Source organism: Dipodomys merriami, unplaced genomic scaffold (genome assembly GCF_024711535.1).
Source record: "Dipodomys merriami isolate MVZ:Mamm:240054 unplaced genomic scaffold, mDipMer1.0.p SCAF_36, whole genome shotgun sequence".
Taxonomy (NCBI): Eukaryota; Metazoa; Chordata; class Mammalia; order Rodentia; family Heteromyidae; genus Dipodomys; species Dipodomys merriami.
This window is the reverse complement of record NW_027205159.1, coordinates 11,680,312-11,701,544: the sequence shown is the minus strand read 5'-3', so window position 1 is coordinate 11,701,544 and position 21,233 is coordinate 11,680,312. Positions and strand designations below refer to the sequence as shown.

General features: G+C 38.3%; 2 gene segments (V, D, J or C); both read right to left on the bottom strand.

Annotated features, from left to right (window-relative positions):
• Window positions 1-996: 996 nt before the first annotated feature.
• LOC138804255 (immunoglobulin kappa variable 1-9-like) lies at window positions 997-6,551 on the bottom strand. The segment is given in 4 exon segments: window positions 997-1,184; window positions 5,183-5,461; window positions 5,584-5,710; window positions 6,514-6,551. Coding segments are annotated over 4 exon segments (600 nt in total).
• Window positions 6,552-9,476: 2,925 nt separating this feature from the next.
• LOC138804254 (immunoglobulin kappa variable 2-29-like) lies at window positions 9,477-15,188 on the bottom strand. The segment is given in 3 exon segments: window positions 9,477-9,826; window positions 13,979-14,018; window positions 15,126-15,188. Coding segments are annotated over 3 exon segments (453 nt in total).
• Window positions 15,189-21,233: the final 6,045 nt, after the last annotated feature.

Here is a 21,233-nt window from a genome sequence, read left to right as displayed (position 1 = left end):
CCCACAGCTCTGAACCCAGCTGGAGGATGTATTGCATCCAGGTTGACATAGCATGTGAGAAAAATTCAGACACTTCCAAAATTGTTTCTGTCCATCAAGTAATGGAGATTTTCTGTCTTAGAGACACTAAAAGATATACAACACTTCAGACCCATAAAACTGTCAATAGAATCTAAACACAGATACAAGACAGAATACAAGACAGATACAAGGGCTCAGTATCAGACTTCTGTCACCTCTGAACACTATTACATGACTTCATTATACTCTACTCTCTCAAGTAAAGCCAGATCCCCAGAACACACAAGGCCAGAGACCAGTGTGCAGAGTCCAGTACTGTATCAGCCCAAGCTTGATTCAATGAGGAACCAGTGAGAGAACTCTGTGAAGGCCTTGATATTTATGCAGAGTTTGGGGACAAAGAGAGAAGATGCTAGACAAAGTACAACTGGGCTTCCAGCTTCTGAACAGAAAACATAACATAGACTGTATGTATGGGCCAAAACCATGTGCATGATGGAAGTTTTATAAGTTTCCTTATGAAGGGAATAAAATCATAGAAGATACTTGATGCTTATATCTCTCATTTTCTATAGTACTACTTAAGAGACACATATTTTTTTCAATAGATACCTCATTGTTTACCTAAAGTCTCCTGGTCTTTATCCTTTCATGATTTTCTCCTGCTCTTTGTAGTTTGCAAGTCATCCAATTATCATATGCTCTTCCTGTTCACCCAGTCACATTGATCACAATATCTTTCTCCTCAGCTCATTCAGACAATCTTCTCTGCTGGTTCCCAGACCAGCAACACATGAGGGCTGCTCACCCAGCCAGAGGAGAGGTTCTAGTTCAGGGATGTATTACTGTGGGAGAATTATGTGTAGCTTGAAAGCAGTAATACACCCCATCATCCTCAGTTTCCACACTGCTACATTTCAATGTGCAATGTGTGCCTGACCCACTGCCACTGAATCTTTCTGAGATCCAAGATTCTCAGTTGGAAATCTCATAGATCAGGAGTTGTGGAGACTGCCCTTGCTTCTGCAGGAACCATTTCGAATATGTGTTTCCATTTCTATATAGAAAGTTCTGAATAGACCTGCAAGAGATGGAGGCTGGCTCTCCTAGGGTGACAGGCAGGGGGAGTGGAGTCTGGGTCATCACAACATCTCCACTTGATCCTGAAATTAGAATAAGATAGAAGTGCAAGGTTATACACAAACGTACAGAGACAGGCTTTTTATTTTTATTTTGATGTATTACCTATTATTAATATTACATGGTTTGGCTTATAATATAAAAACATTTTGCATCTAAAATTGTGAGTTAAACAAAACTCTTTATTCAGAGCTTATGAAAAGAAACTTGTTTTACGAATGAACTACTACAGATTATGTGTGAGGGGGAGAGAGAGAAATGGGGTATTTGAGTAGAAATGCTCTTAAATGATTTAATTAAGAAGGAAAAGGCATCTCCCTAACTTCCATGCTCATTAAAGTGAAAAAATAGAGATAATTTTAAGCATAAATAGGGCTCTAGGCATAATACATTATTCTCACCAAACACAGGTTTTCACTCCTTCTGCAGACCTAAATCTCACTTACTCCATCATGATTAACAAGACCTGCACATCTAACACATGGATAGGGCACAACTGGAATCTCAGATCTCACCCTGCCACCCCACTCTCATTTCTCATCCCCCATTGCTGTTATCAGGGATCCAGAGCCTTAACATCTACAGGAGCTGAGACAAGGACTTCATTTTTAGGACTGAAATGAGGAGTTTTGACAGGTCAAGGCAAGTTCTGATCTGAGCCTTTATCTCAGACTTAGAAAGGAAGGTCCTCCTTAGGGAGCAATATGCAAATAGCCAGGTTGGGGCAACAGTGTGAGAAGAGTCACAGGGAAGTAAGGCCTGCTCTTCTGAGCAAAGGAGCAGCAGATCTGTTCTATACTTGGTGGCAACCAATAAAATCCATGATGTCTGTAGCATGGAAAGAAAGACTCCACTGATAATATCTGGAATTGAGGGAAAAACAGGATGCACATCACCTCACCACCATAAAACAGCATCAGAGGCCCAATGATATGCAGCTTTATGTCCAGGAGAGACTCTAGGAAAGGAATGGACATTGTGCATGGGTCCTCCATTCCTCCCTCATCTAGTCTAGAGAAAGACACAGTGTCAAGCATCAACAGCACTGATTCTCAAATCAGTTCACCAATAAAAGCACAGAGTTGAGCTAGATGAAGAGGCATACCATAGTTACCAGGTTATCTCTTAGGGATGCTTGCATCTCTGTTTGCCAGCATTTTCATATTAAGATAGAGGGTATAGAATTGACAAGGATGATAAAATTTTCTCTTGCAGGTTGTAAGTACCCTAATGGTCTTTTAAAATAATGAGAAAAATTATTACACTTGAAAGTATGAATTCAGTGTAACAGTTTTTTAAATTCACTATATATCTTGTCATTCTTCCACAATGTATTTGTACAGCAAATTAATCAAAGGATTTCTTAAAGTTTCCTCTGGAGAGTACAGGAAGGGTAAAAGGATCAAAATATGGTGTACTTATCAATTGACATACTGAGGTGAGAACATTTTGTGTAACTACTTGAAATGATATATATATATATATATATATATATATATAATTTTGATTATCTTAAATTAACATAAAATTACAAATATCTCCAGTCCCAATCTAATTTAACCAGTCTCTGTTTATTTGTCTCAGAGATTTTAGTCTCTACTTCACCTGAGGGAAGGAAGAGCACATGCAGGATGTTTGTACTGCTGCCCCAATGGATGAACCAGGCCAATGGAAGAGGTGACTTGTGGGAAGTGATTATATTATGGGATTGGAGATTATACCCACTGCTCATCAGAGGTTTAAAGATACTCTCATGCAGTGAGGCAGTTCTCATAATAGTCACCTGCTATCAAATGAAGAAAACCACAGGCTTGGCCAGCTCAAATTACAACTGGTTCTCTCTTTATTAACACAACATATTGTACCACATGCAAGAGAGTCTTCAGAGTAAAGACAGATGAAGATACAGCACCAGGGACATTCTGCATTTAAAACTATGACTTAAACAAACTCTTCTTTATTCAGAGTTTAGGTCAGCTACTTTGTTAAAGAAAAGGACTGAGAATGGTGTGTCATGTTTGTATGTATACACACACGTGTGTGTGTGTGAGAGAGAGAGATAGAGAGAGAGAGAGAGAAATTTGGTTTAAATAGAAGTGCTCATAATAGGCTAATTGAGGAGTAAAAAGCCATCTCTCTAAATGTGATACTTTTCTTCTTCTAAGTACAACTTCTTAATCCTTACCGAGATTACTTGTTAACTTGCTGAAATGCAGATTCACATTCAGTAGATGTAAGTGGATTTGTAATATTGTATTGGTAACATACTCTCGGAGATGCTAATGATGATCCTGAATTCTGGACACCTTCTGAGTAGGAAAGAAAATACTAGTACATACATGTTTAGTTGTGTTTGCTTCCTTTTTGTCAAGAAATATTTCTATTTGAGAATGGTCACTTACATATTTCATGAAAATATCTCATTTTCCATGAACTGAGACTTCCTGAAAGTCTTGCTATAGTTACAAGTTGCTAATAGGAAGAGTCATGTGTGTATCTGGTATTGGGCAATGCCCTCGTGGATATATTCTGAGAGTTGGGCGGTGACTTAACTGGGTCATCAACTATGGGCTCCCATCACCACACTCTCTCAGGAAATACATTTCCCAGCACTGCACTCCCTCTCTGCTGTCCTGTTTATATTCTGAATGAGATGGGACATCTTCTAATCACATATAAGATTGGAAGGTGGAAGGGACTCAATCCTATCGATCCACAATATGCAAGGAACTTGGACAGAGGTGAGAGTGTGGACAAGTGAAAACTTGATACATATACCTCTCATGTCCTAAATTCTATTTTAATATCTATAAGGAGTTGTATAAAATGATTTCCATTAAACATATGAGGTTATAAATGCAATTCTTCTTTACCTATCAGCCTTTCATCATTCTGAACCATCCCTCCCAATCCAGCTCCTCCCTTCCATATACATTTCCATGTGGAAGAATGCATGTTAATTACTAAATGTGAACTTATGACTCTCAGTATGTCTGTAGGATATATGGAAGTCACTTCTGATTACTCTGATAAATATAGATATAATATGGGTCACTATGTAACTGTACCTAGTGCATGACTCCACAAGTGTCTTAAATGTATTTTATTTATTCACATATATTTATTTCCATGCTTCAGTTTGGATTTATGTGAACTAGGCCAGAAGCCAAGGGTGCTTTTGTTATCTGCTCTCTGAATAACACTTCTAAGATCAAGCACCAGAAAAAAAAAAAAAACATGTTCAAACCTTCCATAACCTGATACAAAGTATTAGCTAATTTTTTCTTGATATTTCCTGAAGTTATTTAAAAACTTATTTTTCCACTCTACTTTCGAAAGTTTAGAACAATTATATGATACTCAGTATCAAATCAAATTTTCTGAGAACTAGATTAAAATGTTGTTTATTTTGACATGAGAGTTGAAATTATTTTAAAAAATACATTTGCTGGCAATAAAATTCCCTGACAGGAAGTTGATAAATGTTGAAGGTACTCAACTCATTTGTTTATTACATTATTTAGCATCCCCAAACATCATATTGTACTTCAAATAAAATTATTCCATGGAAATCCAAAATTGAATTAAAAAATTTTAACGACTATTTTTCTTTTAAAAAAAGTACTTTTCAAAATGCTTTTCACAAGGTATTTTTCCTTGCCTTTAGAAACCTGTCCTGACATATCTAGAATGGCTTCGTTATTGACTGACTGCAGAATTGTAGGACAGACTGGACCATACATGAGTACAGAGCAGTGTTCTTTGTAAGTCACAGAAGAGGCAGTGTCAGGTGTGTGCTGCTTGGGATGAGCAGGAGGACAGACAGTTAAGGTATGCAATTGACTCCAGAACCTATCTCCCAATGCTTTCCAGTGACCTTAAAAATGGGGGCTGCATCTGAGATGTTCTGTCAGCAGTTGGAAGCACCAGGGTAAGCATCTGGGGCAGCCCAGGCTCTCACTTGTGCTTCCCTGGGAGGTTTTTGTTATGACTGGTGTCACAGGGGTAGGTAACTAACTACCCTGCTGACAGTAGTAAGTGGCAAAATCTTCAGGCTGCAGGCTGCTGATGCTGAGAGTGAACTCTGTGCCAGATCCACTTCCATTGAACCTCCATGGGACCCCAGATTGCCAAGTAGGTGCAAAATAGATCAGGAGCTTTGGAGCTTTCCTTGCTCTCTGCTGGTAAGAATGTAAATAATTGCTAATGACCTGACTGGCTTTGCAAGTGATGGTGCTTCTCTCTCCCAGAGATGTAGACAGGGATGGCGACTGGGTCAACTGGACATCACAACGAGCACCTGACATTGGAAACATTAAAACAATTAGTCATTGAATCAATGATATTATCCAAGTACTTCCATGAAGCCACAAGCTGCTCTGTTAATATGAGAAGAGTAATCTCCACATTATTCTTCCTTACCTGGGAGCCAGAGCATCAGGAGCCCCAGGAGCTGAGCAGGGGCCTTCATGTCCAGGCTGTTTGTTGAGTGGAACCTTCTCCTGCATAGGGTGTGAGCAGCCTCTGAAGAAGTTCTCAGGGCAGTGGGCTGTGCTCAGGGCATAGGAAAGTCAGCAGGGTTGGAAAGATTTACAAGACATGGCTAAATGTGTAGCCTGGTGATCTTCATAAATTTCTGATCTAGCAGTCTCCAAATCTCTCAAGTAACATTCCTGTCTCCTATCAATATCCCACAAAGACCCCCCTTAAAGATAAGATATTCCCTAAAGCAAGAACTCACATCTACTTCAGTCTCTTCTGCTTCATAAACCTTCATGTTCTTATGCTATCGTCTCTTCCAATTCAGAATAACATTTTTTAGTAACTAGGCTGGAACTTGTGGTCACAGCAGGTTCAGATTAGATGAAATGAAACACAGTTACGGGTAAGCAAGGCAAAGAAGCCACAAGGAATGGAGAAGACATCCTTAGCATGGGAAGCAAGGAAAAACTGCCACAGACAGTGAAGGCAGAGCACAGTGAGGAAGGCTCCCACATCAGGACCAGCATGTGGAGACACTGTACAACCTAGTGCAAGATGACACATCTGGGGAGCCACTAGCAGGGCATTGCCATGACAGTGAATCAACCTCTCATCATTGTGAGTCCAAGCAGCTGCTGCAGGTACACAAAATAACACTGCTCCTCAATGTCAGAAGCTCACACACAGGGAAAGTCCCTGCCAAAGTCAGAGTTCTCTTCATCATCCTTCACTAAATGAACTGCATGTGGATCTGGATTTGAGAGATTCACGAACTTCGACCTCAGTTATGATGTATCTGAGGCCTGAAATATGATACTTCTGAAGCCAAAGGAAGCTATGATGAAACTGTAAAAAAAAACTTCTATTTACCTGCATTTAATTAGAGGAACTTTGAAGGTGGACCTGTCTTTTGATAAACATCCACTCCTGGTGCACACAACATCCCCACACCTGGGTTTGAGACCAAGACATTTTAGGAATGGCTATGTTTCAGGAGGAAAGAAGAGTGGATATGAGAGTGGAGATCAACCACTTCACAATTTGTGTAATAAGGGTGGGGGGATGTGGGGAGGGATGGGAAGGGGAAGCAAAGGAGGAGGCTAAAATGCTTGATAAGAAATGTACTCATTATCTTGCCCATGTTATTGTAACCCCTCTGTACAGTATTTTCACAATAAAAAAATTAAATTTAATTTTAAAAAACAATTTGTTTAGTAAGAATTTATGCCCTGGGTCTCAGGTAGAAATCATAAACATAAAGATCTCTTGTGTAGACGATACTAAATCTTCCAGCACATGTTTTTAATACAGCATTAATTACCCTACCTAAGATACAGAACCAACCCAGATGCCCCTCAGGAGTTGAATGGATCAAGAAAATGTGGTATATATACAAAATGGAATTTTATGCCTACACCAGAAAGAATGTTATTGCCCCATTTGTTAGTAAATGGAAAGACTCAGAAAAATATAAATTAAGTTAAGTAAGCCAGCCCAAAGAAACATAATTTCCATGGGTTCCCTTATTTGCAATAACTAGTATATATCAGAGACAAGCAGAAAAGGTCAGGGAAATGAACCCCACGACAGGGACTCAGGTGTTTTTTTCTTCCTTGCAATGGTTTCTAAATTATTTAACAGGTACCATGTAATTTTCTTGTAGCTTTGTATGACCCTCCCCATGGTATAACCCCTGTTTTGACTGTATTTGATGTTGGTATTATTTGGGGAGCGAAAGGGTAAAAACAAATTGTTCAAATTGGGATACAGGTTAACCCATGAGATGTACATGACACCATGTCAAAAAATGAACTTTATAATTTAGGCGTGGGGTGAGGGAGGAGAGAGGGAAATGTAGTTGAGGAGATGTAAGGGCAGGGATGGTAGGGGAAAAACAAAGGAGGTGGCAACAATGCTTGATAAGAAATGTACTCATTACCTTGCTCATATGATTGTAAACCCTCTGTACAGTATTTTCACAATAAAAAAAACTTATTTTAACGAAAGATCTGTTGTGTGCATCGAGTAGGAAGCTGATCTGCACACAGGGATCTCAGGGTCACTGTGTCACTGATGTCTCACAGGCTAGCTGCCATGTAAACGAGGGCAGAATGTTTTGCTTATTCGTTTTCCTAAAATGCCTTCAAAGTTCTGTTTAAAAGTAGGATTCTTATTTAAGATGTAAGGTGTAACATTGATAGATAGTGTCATCCTGTGAAATATACATATAAGCTATTTGAGATGAAAGGACAGTTCCTACCACAGACACTGCCTATGTATAATCCTAATCACTCAGGGAGACACAGGAAGGAATATGAAGAGTTTCAGGTCAATAAGGACACACATGGATAAGCCCTGTCTCACCTGACATCGCCTTGCTTCATGGAGTGCTGTTGGCAGGAGCAGAGAGGGCGCATTGGCAGAAATAGCATTTGTTCAATAGTATTGTCTGCCCCTGGCACTAAAACCAACTTTCTGTGTGGTTTGTGGTTCTTTGAAATATTCAAATGCTACCCTAGTAAAGCTCTTGATATAGTCAGTGGATAATTTTATAAATGTTTTCTGTCTGTTTGGGACTCAGTAAGTATAGAACTTCTCCCAGAACAGTGGTGGCTAAGAGGCTATTTCATGTTTTACCACCAGGGGAAGTTGAGATATTTTAGATCTATCAGTGATAGACAGATTAGGAGAACTTAAATGTAATAGAGAAACTGGTAAGGATGGTCCTTTCCTAAGATGATGCTTGTGCTGAGGGAAATAGCAGCGGTCTACTTTGGATGTCTGAGTGGTCTGTGCATATTCTGAGAGAAAATCCAATACATACTCAAGTCTCAGGGGAAGCCTTTGCTCATTGTGGGGCTTGTTTGCCAGTTAATGGTAGATTTTTGGAAGGGAAGAACATAATCTTCTAACCTCTAAGAGTCAGGTGAGAAAAGGCCTCCATAAGAGGAGGACCAGAGGAAACAAACATGGAACATAGCGTTATGCAGTGTCACACTTCAATTTATAGCTTTGTTAAATAAAAATGAGCCTGTGCCAAGGAGACCTCTGTTTCACTGTATTTGATGTTGGTATGATTTGGGGAGAAGGAAAAAACAAATTGTTTAAATAGGGATATGGGTGGACCAATTGCAACAATGAGATGTACAAGACGTTATGTGGAAAAATAAACTTTACAACAGTTGTGGGGTTGGGGAGATGGGAGGGCAGGGATGGTAAGGGGAAACAAAGGAGGAGGCAACAATGCTCGATAAGAAATGTACTCATTACCTTGCTCATGTAATTGTAAGCCCTATGTATGGTATTTTCACAATTAAAAATGATAATAATGGGACTTTCAGAATCATGAGTTGATTAAGCAAAAAGCTTTTAATATCTGAGACATATAATTAATTTTCTTTGTATTTAACCAACATATTCTATTTATTTGGTGATATTCAGTAACATTCCTATTTCAAAAATCCATCTCACTTTTAAGCCTAGCTTTGTGACTCATTCTTCAATTGCTAGCTACTACTTCTTCTTGAGTAATTCTGCATGGAATTTGACTCTGTAATTCTCTCCAAACTATAGAAATGGCATGCTGCTGGTAGATGATTTGGTCTTTGTCTTTCACATTTGGTAATAAGTGATAAATTGACTTCTGCAGTAACATTATAAATTCTGCTTCTGGGAGTCCCTGGATGCTGAAGTAATCCAAGATCCCACTTGGACAAGGTCTCTGGTATGACATCTTCTGTCAACTCCTCCAAACTCAGACTACTGCTTCAGTTCAGAGAATTTGCTCTGCTGCTCTCCAGACAAGCTTTGAAATAGGACAGCTTGGCCAAGCCCTACAGAGATGTTTTTGTTAAGGACTGTGTCACTGTGGGAGGAGTATCTATACCTTGCATGCAGTAATAAACTCCAATATCTTCAGCCTCCACCCTGCTGATTTGCAGTGTGAAATCTGTGCCTGACCCACTGCCACTGAATCTGTCTGGAACCCCAGATTCTCGGTTGGTAGCCCAATAGATCACTTGTTGTGGAGACTGGCCAGGCTTCTGAAGGAACCAATACAGAAGGCTATCTCCATCGCTATCTATGAGATTCTGACTTGACCTACAGGAGAGTGAGACTGTCTCTCCCAGTATGACAGCCAGGGAGAGTGGAGTCTGAGTCATTATAATATCGCCATTGGACCCTGAAATTAATATAAATGAAAAGTACAAGGTTATATGTGGTATATAATTTTTTCTGTGGTTATATATTAATTCCCAAGCCTTTTCATGGTTTCCCTTCTATCCTAAAACCATTCAATATTTCAAAACATATACAAATATTTAAAAGCATAAATGAGGTTCTAGATCTCATGTACACTACCCACTGCACAGTTGTCATAGTTGTCACCAAAGCTCAGGACCTGGTTCCATCTAGAATGTCCATCACTCTCATATAATTAACTTCACCTGCTTCATTCTAGAGGACAAGTTCTGTGCATCTAACCCAAGAACAGAATACAAACAAAAAGCAGTGGCCCTGAGGGCTCACCCTCAACCCCCTTTTCCATCCTCATCTCCCTCTGCCCTTACCAGTGATCCAGAGCATTAAGAGACCCAGAACACAAGAACTGAGCCTCATTTTAGCTGGGAATCCAGGAGATTTCATCAGTGAAGTCAAGGTCAAGATGAGCCTTTATGTCAAACTAGGGCTGGACAGTCCTCCTTGGAGAGCACGATGCAAAACAGCAGGTGGGTGCAGCAGTGTGAGAATAACAAAGCAGAGGGCAAGGGCATCTCTCTGGTGAAGAAAGTGACTTAAATTTCTTCTGTGTTTGGAGAAAGACCCACAAATACCAGGCTGGCTCCAGCAATGGGTAGAAGGAACCCTCTCCCTTGATGCCTGGATCTGCAGGGAGGATGTGGTGTACTTGACCCTGCAACTTGAAACACTAGAGGCCCAATTCCATTGAAATGTGTGTCCAGGGGAGTCTTGGTGCAGGGTTAGTTTGATTGGCCCTCTTCTAGTTATTCTAGAGAAAGATACTGTACACAGACTTCCTTTGCCATTGTTTCTCAGGACTTCTATCCAATACTACAGTGGTCTGATCTAGGTAAGGAAATCAAATACCTACTCGAGTTAATCTGGCATCACTGAAACAAAGTTGACTTTTGATTAGCAAGTTATCAACAACTGGTAGATGTTCTTCATAAGACAGACTCTGGTGGCTTATGTCTGTAATCCTAGCTACTCTTGAGGATGAGTTCTGAGGACATGGTTCAAAGCCAGTCCAGGCTGAAATTTCCCCTTGTGACACTTATCTCCAATTAATCATTCAGAAATTGGAAGTGGTGCTGTGGCTGAAAGTGGTAGAGTGTTTTCCTTGGGCAAAAGAGCTCAGGATCAACACCCAGGTCCTGAGTTAAATCCCTAAAAGTGATAAAAAATAAGGTTCTTCATAGAGGGCCTAATAAATTAAGTTCCTTATGATCACTTATGTCAAAACAAAATAACCCAGAAGAAAAATTCTCCTTAATTAATAACATTTCTAAATGAAAGAGAAAAATGGCAGAGAAAACTAAATTTTACACAGTCATTTTCACAATCAATAAGTATGGTATTACACTTCTTCAGCATAACTCTTCAGACTAACAGCAGCATTCTGAATATTTCTCTCTCTCTTCTATAAGACAGTATGAACAAGAACACCAGTTACATTCAGTTTGGTAGTAAGATTATTACAGCACTTATTTTTAATCTTTCTACAGAGTCTGATCCTGGAAAAGTTATTAACTCTGTATTAGACCCTCCTTGTCCTGCCTGCATTCCATGTGGGCAGCTGCAGCCAGGACTCCACACCTGATAGCAGGATCCAGCAAGAGCTGTGTTCATGTCTCAGTATAACAAAAACTCAAGATTAAGTCTTCTTTTAAGGTTCATCAGAATCTACTAAGTAACTGAATGCTGATTCAGAGTTGTACAGAGGAATTCATATTCCACTTACCCCATCTAGAGCCTGAAGAACATACATATCTGTTGCTATTGGCCACTATTTGTGACATTTTCTTATGGGTTACACAAAAAGTTTCTTCTATTAAAATTTATTATAGGAATTTTTATTGTGATTAAGTGATTACATAAATTTCACAAATTTCACAGGATTGTTAGAAGTAAGTGATACTTATAATCACAAAACCATTCTAACCTTCGTGGGGCAAATTATCTTTATTGTGGCTTATAAAGTTTGTGAATTCTATGGGCTTTGACAATACAGTTATTTCTTCCACATGGGGTTATATATACATTTCTTTCCTTTTGCTTAGTGTCAGCTATTCCCTCTTTCTTGCTCATTCCCTCCCTCACATTGCTGCCATTGTGTTGCTTAGTTTGTTATGATCAATGTCCCATGCAGCTGATTGGTCCCACTGTTGTATGTCATCCCCTGTTTGCCTCTGTCTCTCTGTGCTCCTCCTGGTTTCCCTCTGATGTGCACATATATAACATGTATGTGGTATATATAATTTTTAATGTTTATTATTGGGAAAATACCATACATTTCTTATCAAGCATTGTTGCCTCCTCCATTGTTTTCCTTCCCATTCCTTCCCATCTCCCCCCTCCCTTTCCCCGTCCTCCTACCCCCAAAACCCCCAGCACCAAAGTTGTAAACTTCATTTTTCGGCATAATGTTTTGTACATCTCATTATTGCAATGGGTCCACCTGTAAAATCCCTATTTAAACAATTTCTTTTTCTCTCTCTTTTTTTATTGTGAAAATACTGTACGGAGGGGTTACAATTACATGGGCAAGATAATGAGTACATTTCTTATCAAGCATTGTAGCCTCCTCCTTTGTTTCCCCTTCCCATCCCTTCCCATCCTCCTCCGCCCCGTCCTACCACCCCACCCTCCTCCCTCCGCCCCTGCCCAAAATTGTAGTTTGTTTTCTACATAATGATTTGTAGATCTCATTGTTAAATGGGTCCACATGTATCTCTAATTAAATAATTTGTTTTTTCCCTTTCCCTCCCAAATTATACCAACATCAAATAGAGTGAAACCAGGAGTTGTACCATGAAGAAGGGCCATACAAAGCAACAAAGAAATCATCTTGTAAATATGTTATTTCTAAATATCTTATTTCTTTTATTCTTTTGGTGCTTGCTTAAGCAAAGAGAATGAACAAACTCTTTGAGATACCATTACTGGAAGAAAGTTCCAAACTGAAATTAAATGACAGTTACATGGAAGGGGAGATGACTAACACAGGTAATTACCCAATAGGTTGTAACTTCATCCTGTATATGAGTTATAATTGATATAGCTCAAAAGAAATACTGAAATCTTATCCTTTGATTCCCCCCGCCCAACTAAGGATGTGCCACCATAAGAAGACTAATAAATGACTTAATTTTTGTACATTCTTATACTTTGTGTGTGTGTGTGTGTGTGTGTGTGTGTATGTGTGTGTCTTTGGACTTGGACTCAGGGTCTGATCTATGGCCCTGAGCTTTATTACTCAATGTCAGCACTCTTCCACCTGAGCCACATCTCCATTTCTACCCTTTTGTTGGTTAACTGGAGGAAAGTGTCTCTTGCACTTTCCTTTCCTGGGCTGGCTTTACACTGAGATCAGCAAATCTCAGCCTTCTGTGTAGGTAGGTTTTCAGGCATAAGTCACTTTCACTGGCCTCTTGTAGATACATAAGCCTTGTAGAACATCGGGATTTGAATTACTACCTCTCAAAACAGGACAAAAAGTACAGCTTCAGGAACCACAGTCCCATGACACACAACCAGGCATGGAAGGGTTTCATTCTCAGGATTGGAACATTGTGAAGTTACTGATCAGTCTTGCTGGCCATTTGCCCTCAACTGCATACCAAGTGATGGTCTGCTCTTCTTAGGTGTGGTGCAGTAGTAGAGGCTCAGTAATGGTCATTGTTCTTGGCAAGTGGAACGCAGAGAAGCAGCAGAAAATATAAAAAGATAATAAGTTTAAATGTAGCCATGGATTGGAGAAAAACGATTGATAAAAATCTTTCAAGTGACTATGGATAGAAAAAAATACCTCAGCCTAATAAAAGATATAGGTGGCAAAACTATTGTCAACATCATACTAAATGTAGAAAACTGAAATTATGAAATTATTTCTTCAAAAATAAGAATATATAAGTGTAAACAAGGAGATGAAACATTTCTACAATGAAAACTACTATAATAAAAATAAACAAAATGCACAAATATATACATACATATAGTTCTTTATTTTACCTACATAGACTTCTCTTTGCTTTGTGAAAACAAAGTAATGGCACAACCCTGACTCCCCAGAGTATGTAGATATGTCATTTACAAGTCAGGAGAGGCATTATAAAGTCTGTGCTGAGGAGCATCTAGAGAAAAGAATAATAGGATAAAAAGGATCTTCTTGGCCCCTTACAAAAGAAAAAAATACATGTACATATACAAACAATATCAGTAATGCATCCCATTTAGTTGATGCTTTTCTGATTCTGATCCAAAAACTAAGCTGGCTTACACCTTCAACTGCTAGGAAACTTTCTTGAATTCAAGCTCATTTAGAATGGAACCTGAGTCCTGCTTCCTCACAATAGTTGCAGCATCAGGAAGAAGAGAAGCAAGTCTGCAACTACATGTCCAAACTACATGTCAATTCTTAAGGCTGATCCTGCTCAGGGAGAGCTGGTTTGGTGACTTAGTTTCCCTGCACTGCCATGGAGCACACAGATATCTTGCTCTGGTAGACAAATTTATGGAATAGTTTTAAAATCAAAGTTCTGGAAGCCGGGATGTCTAGAGTGTCATCTGTTTTAGACTCTCTTCCTGACTGTTCACTTTCTTGTAATGTCCTCACAAGGACTTTGATGCCTGTGACAGAGACAGAGACAGAGCCATCCAGTGCCACATCTCCTCAAGACACTAGCACTACAGGACTTGCTACAGTCTCAGGGACCTCACATCACCTCACTCACTGTTACAGACTTCTCCAAGGACACATATCTCAGGGAACATGAATCAATCCTTGATAAATGTCCTTTGCTGATAAATGAGGCAGGAAATGGAGGCAAAGCCAAGCTTCCAGTCTGTAAATTCCCAAAACAGAAGCCTTTCCCCTACAATTCAGCCTGCTGACAGCTCCTTCTGAGTGTCTCTGGTCCTAGTCAAATACCCAAGCCTGGAGACTCTTTGTTGATGATAAAACACTAACTCTGTGGTTTCCATAGCTTACTAAGCTAGATTGGTCTTTTCATATATATTGTGGGATTTCACTTCCTTCTAGTGGTATTATTCTAACATTACATGTTTTAAAAACAGAATTCTATTTTTTTAATTTTTTGTTAATTAAGTTTTTATTTTACTTCATTGGAAAGATGCTGTCCAAAGGGTTTCATTTACATGAGTAAGATAATGAGTACATTTCTTGACAAGCATTGTTACTCCCTCTTTGTTGTTCTCCCACTATTCCTTCCCTTCCCTACCTGGTTCACCTCCGCCTCAAAGTAGTATAGTTCATTTCCAATATAGAATCTTGTGGGTGTCATCGTTGTAATGGGTCATCCTGTGTCTTTGTATCAGCATTTTGTTATTCCCTTTCCCCTCACCAAATTAGAAAAATGTATATACAAGATTCTATACAAAGGCTGGGAAAGTGGCTCAATGATAGATTGCTTGCCTTACATGAATGAGGCCCTGGGTTCTATTGCTCAGGACCGCATAAACAAAAAGAAAAAAGCTGGAAGTGGAGCTGTGGCTCAAGTGGTAGAGCGCTAGCCTTGAGCTGAAGAGCTGAGGGACAGCACCCAGGCCCAGAGTTCAGGCCCTACGACCGTACACCCCCCCCCAAAAAAGAAAGTTCCCATATAATAATTTTGACAAATTTTACCATTCTGCTATTTTGAACAGGGCAGAATTATTTTAGGGTCACAAGCAGGGAATTCCCCTGTGACCTGTCTCCTCTACAGGCATGGAACCCCTATTTGCAATCTGCTGATCATACTGGAAGCAAATTTTTGCTTGTTAGGACTATCAAATTTTTGGCCTATGTACTCAGGATGTTTTTCCAGAAACATAAATCCACACATAGAAATTAGATAGTCACAGCTGTTTGAAATGACATTAATAATATTTTTATTCTTGATGTGCCATTTCTCTATATAAAACAGAATGAAAAACACAGTTTGTAACAAAATAAACATGAGTATATCACCTAGAATCTGGATTTGGTTAGTAAACTCTAGGGGATTTTCTCATAGCTTTCAGACTTTTCATAAACATAAAAAATAGAAACCAAATGAGGTGGTTTATACCTATAATTCTAGCTACTCTGAAAGTGGATGTGTGGATAGTGGGAGTTCAAGATCAAGCTGGAAAACATACAAGAGACCTCCATCTCAATCAATAAAAGCTGGGTGTGCCAATGTGTGGCTGTCATCCTACCTGTGTTGGACATCCAACTAGGAAGTTCACTATCCAGGTAGCCTAGGAATAAACAAATGCAAGACTCTATCTCAAAAACAACCAAAGCATGCTGGATGTGGCATGATTCAAGAGGTAAGGTGCCTGCCTGGCAAATGCAAGGCTCTGAATTCAAACCCAAGTACCTACCAAAAAAATTAAAAGTAAATAATATGAAATAATTCTCTAGATAACTACTCACTTAGTGTAATTATCTTATGTATTCTCCACATAATCTTGTAGTGAAGGCAGAGAATTGAATAAGCCAGATCAATATAATACTCCAAAATCATAGAGTGGCCCAGAGGTCAGATTCAACATCATTCAATGACTGGATCTTACTGTTCTTAGATCCACAATCTTATGGAGGAAACAACGAATGTATAAGTACAATGCATATATTTACACCCTTCATCCAGTTTCACTTGTTGAAATCCTATCTCAAATGTAATGTTATAGAAGTGGGCCTTTGTGTGTATGTGGATGGTAATTAAGTCATGGAGGCAAGACTTCATAAGTGGGATTTAAATAAACAAAACCAAATAGATTTCACTCCTGATCTTGAATACAGAGCATCACTCAGAAAAAAAAATCCTGACTATGCTGGCATTGCAATCTTGGACTTCCAGGCTCCAGAATGTAGAAATAATTTTAGTGTTTAAAACCAATATAGTGTCTGGTAATTTGTCATCATAGGTCAAAAGAATGAACAGTAAGCCAGCTGAAAAGCACTGTTGTGTTTTCTCTATAATTTATTTTTCCATTTTTCCAGACTCCCTGTTATATTGAAAAATGTTAAGGCTCCATAGAGAAAAGTTTTAAAACTGCCTTCTTGTCCAACTCTGACTTCAAAAATTTTTAGAATGTAAGGAATGACATCAAGTATCCAAGAGACCTAAGACAGGACAGTTGATCCTCATCTGCTGTGCTCTTTAGCACCTGGTGCAAATTTACACTATATAAACAAGTCAAATAAGGTAGTTATAATACATTTTAAAATGCATAGCCAGAAAACACTTTATGAACACTCTCTCACTATAGTCTCATTGGCTCCCAAGTCCAAAATGGGAAACTAAGGCTTAAAGAGAGGTAGGTAATTTACCCAAATTTGCAAAATTGGTATATTTGTACATTTAAATGCAGACTAAACTGTATCAATACTTAGGCTGACATACCATGTGCATTTATTTTTTTTGCAGAAATAAAAGGCTCACGAACTTTTTTTTCATGTTCTACACTCATTTGCGCTACCATGATATCTCAATCCTGGCTGCCCCCAAGTCATATCAGCTGAAGTTGATACATCTGTACCCACTCAAATACAAATGGCTGAGACTTGGGCAACTGTACTTTTAAGTCTCCCATGCAGAAATAATATGCAATTAACAGTATGAAATCCTGGGCTAGATAATAAAACTTCTATGATGGTGCTAGGCCCACTTCTCAAATCTTTCTTTGTCTCTTTCTTCTTTCCTTTTTAGTGCTGGGGATTGAACCCAGGGCCTTGTGCATATTAAGCAAGTGCAACAACACTAAGCTACATTGCCATTTCCATCTCTCCAATTTGATTTACTGCTACCCTATTCCTGATACTTTGCATTCCTTGGTCATACTATTTGGAGACTACTAAACTTCATAAACTTTTTTCACCCTTCCCATGTATCAAGACACTGTGCAAGAAGGATTTTCCTGACCTCCCAAGGCAGAGTTCATGGCTCATCATCAGGTTTTATTTTACCATGCATATCACTCTATTTATAATTTATAATAACAACTCACTTAAATAATTGTTCTCTTCTTCAGACTATTGGTAGACTATTGTTCAATCCTATTTTTATATAACCAGGAATAGAATTTTTCTTTTCTTGTTTTCCTCTTTTTGACTTGATAAAATATTTCTAATTTTGTAGAAATGTTTATTCTCCATGAATACTGTTTCAGGACATTTCTGCATAATGTCTATAATAAAATTAAGAGATTTCCAGCCAAAGAAGACAACTCAGCATTGTAGAGGTTAATGACTGTACTCTGGGTTTCTGTGCGCTGGGCACTGCATTTGGCATCTCGGTTTTACATCAATGGACTATATATAGAAAGTTGCTTTCTTTTTGATTTCCTATTTTGAGCCATATGAAGTATTTAAGGTGTATAGCAAGTTCATTGTGGAAGTATGAGCTGGTAAACTTTTTTAAAAAATATTATTTATTGTAAAGATACTGTATAGAGTTGTTACAGGTACATGCGTAAGATAATGAGTACATTTCCTATTGAGCATTGTTACCCCCTTCCTTTGTTTTGCCTCTACATTCCCTTCCCTCCCTACATCCCCAACTCCTCCTTCCCCCTATTCCCAAAGTTGTGAAGTTCGTTTTCATCTTAGTGTCTTGTACATTCCATTGTTACAGTGGGTCAACTGGAATCCTTTTTTCAGCAATTTTATTTCCCTGCCCCTCCCCAAATTAAAAAATGTATGTACAAGATGCAGGGCACTGGAACCAGGGTTATATGAGCTGGTAATCTTTAGCCTTAAAATCTTAAAACAAAAATACGCAATGCATAATAAAATTGTTCATAAGGGTACTCTCAACCTCCTGATTGATGCTCTCATTCTTCCATTAAAGTATAATCTTGTTAGAATCAAGTTTTGATCCAGGCTAAAATGCAAATACCCATTGAAATGATTACATTAAGTTGGTATTAGTTAATTATGCCTTCCTATTAATGAAATAACTTTGAAAAGGTTTTACAAAAACTGGATGATAGCAAGAGGGATTTTAGAAAAAGGCATTATAGTGGGTAAGGTGTATAAAATTGTACACATCTGGAACTGCATGCTGGGAAAAGAATATCTTCACAGGGAGGAGTAACTTACTTTTTTAGATGAGCCAAGTTAAGATGGATTATTATGTAAGAAGAAACTTTGTATTTGGTTCTTTCTAAAAACTAGCAGATACTTATCTATTTATAAAAAATAAATACTAGAATGAAAAACTCAAAACAACTTTGATGATTCATTTAACATTTTGGAGACAACAACGATTTTCAGTATAGACACAGATCAATAAGCTATGGTATTTCTAAGCACTGGACTCCCATGTAATCATTATAAGTGATGTTCTTAGAACAGTGAAATTTCTTAGGATGTTATTAGATAGGAAATATATGCATGATATAATGCAATGAAAAGTCAAGTTATAAAGCACACTCACACCTGTAGTCCTACCTACTCATAAGGGTGAGATTTGAGGATCATGGTTCAAAGCCTGCCCCCACAGGAAAATCCATTTATCCTTCAAAATGCAAGAAGTGGAGCTATGGCTAGCCATGAGAAAAAAAAAGCTGAGAACAATGCTCAGGCCCTGAATTCAAGCTCCAAATTTGGCAATAAACAAATGAATAATCAAACAAATATATGACCCGAAAGTTGTAGGAAAATACGTATATGCATATATGCATGGCAGAAAGGTCTAACCGTGGTGTTAAAACTCTAAAACAGTTCTAACAAAAAATCTGTGATAATGGAAATATTCTATATATGTATTGTCTAACAGACTAGCCACTGGCTACATGCGGCTACTGAATCTCAAATGTGAATAGTGTCTGAGAAATTAATTCTTCCAATTTTAGTTAAGTTAAATGAAATTCTAAATAATGAGATTCATCTACTCACTGTGAGCTGGACAGCTCAGTTTCCAAATAAGGAAGCTGAAGTTCTCCAAAAATAGTGATAAAATATAATCCAAGCCGGGTGCAGGTGGCTAACACCTGTAATCTTAGTTAGTGAGGAGGCTGAGATCTGAGGATCATGGTTCAAAGCCAGCCCAGGCAGGAGAAAGTCGATGAGACTCTTATTTCCAATAAACCACTAGAAAAGTATAAGTAGCACTGTGACTGAAGCGGTAGAGTTCTCACCTTGTGCTGAAGAGTGCAGTGACAGTGCCCAAGACCAGAGTTCAAGCCCCACGATCAACCAAAAAATATATATATGTATATATACATATATATATAAATAAATAATCCAAGTGAAGAAGGTTCCATTGGATACTAACTGCATGTCTGTGAATTATCTGAGTTTTTCTGTCTTATAGAATTCAGTCATCACTCACCTAGATTGACAGCTGGGAGGAAAGGGGTGGGGATAAACACAAGCTACTTGGGATACTGAGAACTGCTCCTTGAAGGTGAGGGTTGTGCATGAATCTTTTCTATATTTAGTATACAGCAAAGTGTCTAGAATGCTGTAGGTAGAAAAATGTATTTCAAAGTGTAAAACAGGTGCTCTGTTTATCAAAATAGTAGAGAAATCAGAGAGATGAATTCTATAAATATACAAGCAATATATAGAAAATTTGCTACATTGTATTCCATGATACACTCTGGAATAAACTTTGGTTTTCTGTACTCTGTAAATATTCACACACTAAAAAACAGAAATGTAATCCTTTATTACTGTTAAAATACATAGAATACCTTCATAAAATATATTTGTGGTCCTATTTTTTCCTTAATTTCTTCCATACCTGCATTAAAAAATGGCTCTAAAAGTGTCTAGATGTATAAAATATGAACTCCATCTATTTCTTTTGTTGAATTTGTACTCTAGATTGGATTTAAGTCCCTATGTCATCTTAAGGCTTAGGGCCAGGAAAAGAATAATCTCAACAAATTGTCATGCCTCATTTTTAAGGAGAGGTATGTATTTATTAGGAGAAATATGTATTGGTCTAGGTAGCTAGGAACTTTCAAGAAACAAAAGACAAAGAACAAATCCACAGCAGTCTCAAGTATTAGCATATCCCCAAGTGAACACTAGCTGCTCTTTATTCTATAGTATATTTACAAAGATATTTTTACAAGCTATTTCTAAGCTATTGTCATCCTCCAGAGTAAAGTTCAGGCATGCCTATTGCTCATTATATAGATCACAGTTGCTCAAACTCAGAATCTATTGTTTGTATAGGTTTCACCTGGCTATCTTTACCTCACTCACTAGCACTGAGAGCTGGGAGATTTACTTCAAATATCTAAGTAGACACACACACACATCACTTTCACTATTGCTGTAAAAATTAAGTCCATTTTGTCTCTGACCCAAGAATATCACAAATCATCTAGCATCCATGAAAATGTTA